The sequence below is a fragment of the Zalophus californianus genome, chromosome 9, assembly GCF_009762305.2.
Source record: "Zalophus californianus isolate mZalCal1 chromosome 9, mZalCal1.pri.v2, whole genome shotgun sequence".
NCBI classification, from domain to species: domain Eukaryota; kingdom Metazoa; phylum Chordata; class Mammalia; order Carnivora; family Otariidae; genus Zalophus; species Zalophus californianus.
Window position 1 is genome coordinate 93800286 of NC_045603.1, and position 9200 is coordinate 93809485.

Sequence of the window (9200 nt, forward strand, 5' to 3'; positions counted from 1 at the left end):
GAATCGTTAAGAGTAATAATAGTCATACAGAATACAATCACAGTGTAGAACAGTGTTTCTATGGAGAAATATTTTCAGAGTTCTCACTTGGAATGCTGGAATTCCTTTAATGGCCTGCAGTCAGACTAAGCATGCCCCTTGCTTCCATCTTAAAAGAAAATAAAGCCACTACAATTTATTGAGGGATTACTATGCACCAGGCAGGGTAAACTCATTATGTGAATTACATTGTTTCATCCTCACATCAACACTGATGAAGCCACGTAGGTACTGCTATTATCCATCTTTTGCAGATAAGGAAATGGGAAGCCCAAAGAACTGATCTCAGTGGTTTTGGACAGGGATTCAAATGAAATAAAGTCTGGTGAGTGCTAGGAAAGGCACAGGATTCTAGAAGATGTAAGGGGTGGGAAGAGACTCAGATGCGGGTGGCAGATGGAGTAAAGACTGAGTCTGGGGAGGGTGGAGGCACGTGGCGGTGGGACATTTAGAAGCAGATTGGCTCAATGTAGGAAGGTTTTAGATGTTGTATATTCTCTTCCCCTGTGACCTCTCTTTGGCCAAGAAACAGTCAGATCCTGTTGTAAGGTCCCAGAAACAACACAGAATAGCCACAGCCTTACTAAGTGAAGGAAGAGTGGTGATAGGTGGTTTTAGTCCTGGAGGTGATCTGGGATAGTGCCATAGAGTCCTTTATGGCCCCAGCTGTTCCTCTCTCCCTGTGCCCATGTGTGTGACTTTGTGGTGCCCCCCCATCATGACTAGAATGATCTGCTTTGTCCTTCGATTCTGGGCTAAGTTTGTAACTTGCTTCAGCCTTTACAATGTCAAAGCCAAGACCAAAGCCTGGGCTTGAAAAGATTTGTCCGTTAGAGCTTGCTTTCTTGTGCTTTCTTGTGCACTGTGCAGTAGCTATGAGAACATATCCAGGCCTGCCTGCTGAGGATGAGAGACACATGGAATGGAGTCAAGTTCCCCAGCTGAAACAGAGGAACCCAGCTTCAATCTGCTAAACCCCTACAGACATGAGTGAGGCCAGCCAAGATCAGCAGAGCCACCTGGTCTATATTAGCTGAACCTTGCAGACTTATGAAAAATAAGGAGTTTTTTTTGGTTTTAAAAAATTTAATTTTGAGATAAATGTAGATTTACAAGCACTTGTAAGAAATAATAAAGATCCTGGGGTGCCTGGCTGGCTCAGGTGGTGGAGCATGTGACACTTGATTTCAGGGTTGTGAGTCCAAGCCCCACGTTGGGTGTAGAGATTACTTAGAAAAATAAAAAATAAATAAAATCTTTTAAAAAGAAGAAATAATAAAGATTCCATGCACCCTTTACCCTGTCTTCCTCAATGGTAACATCATGAAAAACTATAGTACAGTATCATAACCAGGATATTGACATTGATAGTCAAGATACAAAATACTTTGATCATTATACAGATCCCTCATGTTGCCATTTATAACCACATCCCCTTCTTTCCTGCTCCCACCTGCTCCATAACCCTTGGCAACCACTAATCTATCCTCTGTTTCTATCATTTTGGCATTTCAAGAATGTTACATGAATGAAATATCTAATATGTAACCTTCTGGAACTGGCTTTTTTTTTCACTCAGCATAATTCACTGGAGATTTACCTATGTTATACATCTATCAATAGTTTATTACCTTTTACTGCTGAGTAGTGTTCCAAGGTCTAGATGTACTACATCTGTTTAATCATTCATCCACTGAAGGACATCTGGATTGTTTCTACTGTGGAACTATTATGAATAAAGCTGCAACACACATTGGTGTACAGATTTTTGTGTAAATGTAAGTCTTCATATCTCTGAGATAAATGCCCAGGTGCTCAATTGCTGGGTTATAATGGCATTTTAGTTTAAAAAAACACCTGCCAAATCCTATCATTTTACATTACCACCAGCAATATATTAGTGGTCCATTTTCTCTGCATCTTTGTCAGAATTTGGTATTGTTGTTACTTTTTATTTTAGCCATGCTGGTAGGTATGTGATGATTTCTCATAGTGGTTTTAATGCATATTCCTCTAATGGCTAATAATGAAGAACATCTTTTCATGTGCTTATTTGTCATCTATCTTCTTTGGTGAAATGTCTCTTCATGTGTTTTGTCTGTGTTCTAACTGAATTTTTTGCTTTTTTTACTGTTGAATTTTGAGAGTTCTTGATATATTCTAAGTACTCATCCTTTGTCAGGTATATGGTTTTCATATATTTTTCTCCCACTCTATAACTTGTCTTTTCTTTCTTTCTTTTCTTTCTTTCTTTCTTTCTTTCTTTCTTTCTTTCTTTCTTTCTTTCTTTCTTTCTTTCTTTCTTTCTCTCTCTCTCTCTCTCTCTCTCTCTTTCTCTCTTTCTCTTTCTCTCTTTCTCTCTTTCTTTCTTTCTCTCTTTCTTTCTCTCTCTCTCTCTTTCTTTCTTTCTCTCTTTCTCTCTTTCTTTCTCTCTTTCTTTCTTTCTTCCTTCCTTCCTTCCTTCCTTCCTTCCTTTCTTTCTTTCTCTCTCTCTCTCTCTCTTCCTTCCTTCCTTCCTTCCTTCCTTCCTTCCTTCCTTCCTTCCTTCCTTCCTTCCTTCTTTCTTTCTTTCTTTCTTTCTTTCTTTCTTTCTTTCTTCTTCCTTCCTTCCTTCCTTCCTTCCTTCCTTCCTTCCTTCCTTCCTTCCTTCCTTCCTTCCTTCCTTCCTTTCTTTCTTTCTTTCTTTGTTTCTTTCTTTCTTTCTTTTCTTTCTTTCTTTCTTCTTTCTTTCTTTCCTTTCTTTTCTTTTTCTTTTCTTTCTTCTTTCAAGTGGGCTCCATGCCCAGCATGGAGCCCAATGTGGGGCTTGAGTTCATGACCCTGAGATCAAGACCTGAGCTGAGATCAAGAGTTGGACACTTAACTGACTGAGCCACCCAGGCGCCCCTGTACCTTGTCTTTTTTATCTTAACAGGGTCTTCTACAGAACAAACATTTTAAATTTTGATGAAATCCAATTTGCTAGTTTCACCTTTTATGGATCATGCTTTTGGTGTCAAGCCTAAGAACTCTGCCTAGCTCTAGATCCCGAATATTTTCTTTTTTTTTTTCTAAATGTTTTATGGTTTTACATTTTACATTTAAGTCTGTGATCCATTTTGAGTTCATTTTGTTAAAAAGATTTTTATTTATTTGTCAGAGAGAACACACAAGCAGGGGCAGTGGCAGGCAGAGGGAGAAGTGAGCTCCCTGCTGAGCAGGGAGCCCGATATGGGACTTGATCCCAGCACCCCAGGATCGTGACCTGAGCCAAAGGCAGCCACTTAACTGACTGAGCCACCCTGGCGTCCCTTGAGTTAATTTTTGTATAAGGTGTGAGATTTAGGTTGAGGTTCATTTTCTGGTCATGGATGTACAATTGCTCCAGCACCATTTGCTGAAAAGGCTGTCTTTTCTCCATTGAATTGCTTTTGCACCTGGTCAAAAATCAGTTGTGCTTATTTGTGTGTTTCTGCTTTTGGGTTGTCCATTGTATTCCATTGATCTCTGTGTCTATCCCTCCACCAATACCATACAATCTTGATTACTGTGGACTTATTCTTTCCACTTTTTTTCTTCTTTTTCAAAATTATTTTTAGCTATTCTAGTTCCTTGCCTTTCCATTTGAATTTTAGAATAACTGCCTTATCTGCAAGAAAATCTTGCTGGGATTTTGATAGGAATTGCGTTATATTTGTACATCAATTTCAGGAAGATTGACATCTATGCTGCATCTTCATCTATATTCTATATTCCATTTATGTTTATCTGTCTTTATCAACATATCGATATTTCACCTATATTGAATCTTCTAGTTCACAAACACACTATATCTCTCCTTTTATTTAGATTTAAAAAAATTTTTTATTTTATTATTTATTTGACAGAAAGAGATAGAGAGAGAGCACAAGCAGGGTGAGTGGCAGGCAGAGGGAGAGGGAGAAGCAGGCTCCCCGCTAAGCAGGGAGCCGATGTGGGGCTCAATCCCAGAACCTTGGGATCACGACCCGAGCCGAAGGCAGATGCTTAACTGACTGAGCCACCCAGGGGCCCCCTTTTATTTAGATTTTTTAAAATTTCTTTCAACAGCATTGTATTTATAGTTTTCAGCACAAAAGTCCTGTGTATATTTTATTAGAGTTACATTCAAGTGTTTCATTATTTTTGGGGTGATTGTAAATGGTACTATATTTTTAGTCTTGGTGTGCGTCCACATGTCCATTGTTAGTATACAGAAATAAATTGATTTTTGTATGCTTATCTTATATCTTGCAACTTTGCTGAACTCAGTACTCAGTGCTCTGCTTTTTTACTTTGTTTTGTTTTGCCTTATTGCACAGGGTAGAACTTCCAGCACCATATTGAATAAGAGTGATGAGAGTGAATATACTTGTCTTATTCCTATCTTGGGAGGAGAAAGCATTCAGTCTTTCACCATTAAGTATAATGTTGCTGTGGGCTTCTTGTAGATGCTTTTACCAAATTGAGGAGTTTCCCTTCTATTCATATTTTCCTGACAATTTGTATCATGAATAAATGTTGAAATTTGTCAAATGTCTTTTCTGCATCAATTGATATGATCATGTAATTTTTCTTCTGTAGCTTGTTAATATGGTTAATTATACTGATTAATTTTTGAATATTGAAAGAGCCTTCTTTTTTTTAAGATTTTATTTATTTAATTGAGAGAGAGACAGAACACAAGCAGGGGGAGGGACAGAGAGGGAGAAGCAGATATCCTGCTGAGTGGAGAGCCTGGTGTGGGGTTCAATCCTAGAACCCTGTGATCATGACCTGAGCGGAAGGCAGACACTTAACTGACTGAGCCACCCAGGCATCCCAGCATTAATTCTTTAAACATTTGGTAGAATTGTCTAGTGAAACCATTTGGCGGGTGCCTGGGTGGCTCAGTTGGTTAAGCGTCTGCCTTCGGCTCATGTCATGATCCCGGAGTTGTTCCCCGCACCCCCCAGCCCCCCATGGAGTCCTGCATCGGGCTCCCTGCTCAGCAGGGAGACTGCTTCTTCCTCTGACCCTCCCCCCTCTTGTGCTCTCTCTCTCTCTCATTCTCTCTCTCTCAAAGAAATAAATAAAATCTTTAAAAAAAAAAGCCATTTGGGCCTGGAGATTTCTTTTTTTTTTAATTTTAAAAATATGAATTCAATTTCCATATAGTCATGTGACTATTCACATGGCCTATTTCATTTTGGGTGAGTTGTGGTAGTGTGTGTGTGTGTGTGTGTGTGTGTGTGTGTGTGTTTAGGAATTGGTCTATTTCACCAAAGTTGTCAAATTTATGTATGTAGAATTGTTTGTAGAATTCCCTTATTATCCTTTTGATGTCTGCAGGGGCTATAGTGATATCTCCTATTTCATTCCCAATATTGGTAATTTGTGTCTTGGCCCTCTTTTTCTTTGTTAGTCTTGTTAGAAGTTAGTCAATTTTATTGATCTTTTCAAAGAACCAACTCTTTTGATTTTCTCCATTGATTTCAATTTCATTGATTTTTGCCCTTGTCTTTATATTTCCTTCCTTCTCCTTGCTTTGAGTATATTTTGCCTTTTCTTTTTTCTAAGTCCTTGAGGTGGGAGCTTAGATTATTGATTTGAGACTTTTCCTCTTTTCTAATGTATGCATTTAGTGCTATACATTTTTCTCTTAGCATTGCTTTACTTTGTTTCACAAATTTTAATATATTACATTTTTTTTCTTTTTTTTAGAGATTTTATTTATTTATTTGAGAGAGAGAGAGAGAGTGACCACAAGTTGGGTGAGGGTCAGAGGGAGAAGCAGACTCCCTGCTGAGCAGGGAGCCCAGTGCAGGACTCCATTTGGGGACTCTGGGATCATGACATGAGCTGAAGGCAGACGCTTAACCGACTGAGCCACCCAGGTGCCCAATATATTACATTTTCATTTTTTAAAAAAGATTTTATTTATTTATTTGACAGAGAGAGAGAGTGCACAAGAGGGGGAGTGGCAGGCAGAGGCAGAGGGAGAAGCAGGCTCCCTGCTGAGCAAGGAGCCCGATGTGATGTGGGGCTAAGACTTCTTGGATCCGTGAATTATTTAGAAGTGAGTTGTTTAGTTTCCAAGTATTCAGATATTTTCCTAATATTTTTCTGTTATTGATTTTTAGCTTTGTTCTATTTTTTTTCAGTTCCTTTAAATTTGTTGAGGTTCGTTTTATTGTCCAATTTATATCTTGGTGTATGTTCAATGGGCACTTGAAAAGAATGCGTATTAGAATGTATATTCTGCTGTTGGGTCAGGTGTTCTATATTGGCTAATGATGTTGGAGAGTTCTTCTACACTCTTGCTGATATTTGCTTTAGTTGTTATATCAATTGTTTAGAGATGTTGGAGTTTTCAACTATAATTGTGCATTTGTCTATTTCTTCTGTCAGTTTCTTCTTCACATATTTTGAAGTTCTGTTTTTTTTGGTATATACACAGAATTGCTATGACTTCTTAGTCGATCGACTCTTATCATTTTATTTATTTATTTTATTTTTTATTTGTTTAAAGATTTTATTTATTTATTTGAGAGAGAAAGAGAAAGAAAGCATGAGTGGGAAGGGGGAGCGGAGGGAGAGGGAGAAGCAAGCTCTCTGCTGAGCCTGGAGTCCGATGCGGGGCTGGATCCCAGGACCCGAGCCAAAGGCAGATGCTTAACGACTGAGCCACCCAGGCGCCCCTCTTTTATTATTTTATAAAGTACCTTTCTGTCTCTGGTAATTTCCTTTGCTCTGAAGCCTACTTTATCTGATATTAATATAGCCATTCTTGCTTTCTTTTATTAATGCTTGCATGACATATATTTCCCCATCCTTTTACTTTCATCTACCTGTGTCATTATTTGAAATGAAATTGTTGTAGACAGCAAATATAGTTGGGCAGGTCATATTTTAAAATCCAATCTGCAATCTCTGTCTTCTAGTTGATGTATTTAAACCAGTTGTATATAATGTAGTTATTGATATGTTATGGCTTAAGGTATTTTGTTTTTGTTTTCCATTTGCTCTCTGATTTTTGTTTTTGTGTTTACTTTCTTCTGCCTTCTTTTGGGTTAGTTGAACATTTTTTCCATGTTGATTTATCTATAGTGTTTTTGAATGTATCTCTTTGTATAGCTTTTTTAGTGGTTGCTCTAGGTATTATACTTTATATACATAACATCATAGTCAACTGGTATCATTTTACCAGTTTGAATGAAGTATAGAAACCTTTCCTCTCTTCACATCTCTTTCCTTTCTTTTTTTTTTATAATAGTCTTAAATATTTCCTCTACACACATTAAGAACTACATCAGTGGTATAAATTTTGCTTCAACCATCAAACATAATTTTGAAAACTCAAAAGGAGAAGGAAAGCCTATTGTATTTATCCATATTTTTGCATACTGTGTACTCTCTTCCTTGCTTCATGGTGTTCCAAAGTTCCTTCTCTTATTTCTTTTCTGTTTAGAGAACTTCCTTCCAACATTCTTTTAGGATAGTTCTACTGGTAACAAACGTTCTTTTTTTTCCCCTTTTATTAACATATAATGTATTATTTGTTTCAGGGGTACAGGTCTGTGATTCATCAGTCTTACACAATTCACAGCACTCACCATAGCACATACCCTCCCCAATGTCCATCACCCAGTCACCCCATCCCTCCCATCCCCCACCACTCCAGCAAACCACAGTTTGTTTCCTGAGATTAGAGTCTCCTATGGTTTGTCTCTTTCTCTGGTTTCATCTTTTTTTTTTTTTTTTTACAAACTTTATTTTCCGTCAACCTTTTCCATTTCTATTTCCATTTTGTTTGCCTTTGTGGAAGACCAGCTTAAGACCACTCAGTGGTTGTTCCTACCCATTCAGTGGCCTGAGCAGTGGGAGCTGCAGACCAGTCTTCAGTGGCCGGCTGGGCACTCCAGTCTTCAGTAGGGAACTGCTGAAAAGGCACTGAGGGCACCTGCGTGCCTTCAGACCAGTCTGTGACTTCAGGCTGAGTAGCAGTGAACTCAGGAGCTAGAGCTGTCCATTCACCCTGAAATTCCTCCTTGGTCACAGCCTTTTCAGCAGCGGCCTGCTCTTCCTTTTCAATCTCTTCAGGATCTCTGTAGAAGTAGAGATCAGGCATGACCTCCCATGGGTGTTCTTGGGAAATGGTGCCATGCATGCACAGAACTTCCCTGGCCAGCATCCACCACATCAGACCCACTGAGTGAGCTCCCTTGTTGTTGCAAGGGATGGCAATGTCCACATAGCACAGAGGAGAGTCTGTGTTATACAGAGCAATGGTAGGCAGGTTAACATAGGACGCCTCTGTAAGAGGCTGGTGGTCAGCCCTGGGATCAGTAACCACCAGAAGTCTTGGCTCCCGGAAGGCTGCCTGGATCTGGTTAGTGAAGGTTCTAGGAGTGAAGCGGCCTGCAATAGGAGTGGCTCCGGTAGCAGCAGCAAATTTCAGCACAGCTCGCTGGCCAGTATTCCTGGACGATATGACACTGACATCAGCTGGGTTTTCAATGGCAACAATGGCACGAGCTGCCAGCAGAAGCTTCTCCCAGGTTCTCTTCAGATTTATGATGTAGATACCATAACTTTTCCTTTTGTAGATGTACTGTTCGATTTGAAAGTCAAGGTTGGTGCCACCTAAATGGGTTCCTGCTGCAAGGAATTTGAGGACATCCTCCTCCTTCATTTGCAGGACATCAAGGGCTTCGGACATTGTGAAAGTTTCCCTTTAAGTTACGACGGGAACACAAAACAACACCGTATGGACCCTTCCCCGGGTAGCTCGGAAAAGCTCTCTGGTTTCATCTTGTTTCATTTTTCCCTCGCTTCCCCTATGATTCTCTGTCTTGTTTCTCAAATTCCTCATATCAGTGAGATCATACGATAATTGTCTTTCTCTGATTGACTTATTTCACTTAGCATAATCCCTCTAGTTCCATCCATGTCATTGCAAATGGCAAGATTTCATTTTTCGATGGCTGCATAATATTCCATTGTATATATATATATATACCACATCTTCTTTATCCATTCACCTGTTGGTGGATATCTAGGCTCTTTCCATAGTTTGGCTATTGTGGACATTGCTGCTATAAACATTGGGGTGCACATGCCCCTTCGGATCACTACATTTGTATCTTTGGGGTAAATACCCAGTAGTGCAATTGCTGGGTCAT

General features: G+C 39.3%; 1 protein-coding gene across 1 annotated transcript; it reads right to left on the reverse strand.

The window, feature by feature from the left end:
- Nucleotides 1-7791: 7791 nt before the first annotated feature.
- On the reverse strand, nucleotides 7792-8778 carry LOC113922180 (40S ribosomal protein SA-like). Its single transcript, XM_027594096.2, has one exon. It carries the CDS (start codon nucleotides 8735-8737, stop codon nucleotides 7850-7852), a length of 888 nt encoding a protein of 295 aa, XP_027449897.1. The 5' UTR covers nucleotides 8738-8778; the 3' UTR covers nucleotides 7792-7849.
- Nucleotides 8779-9200: the final 422 nt, after the last annotated feature.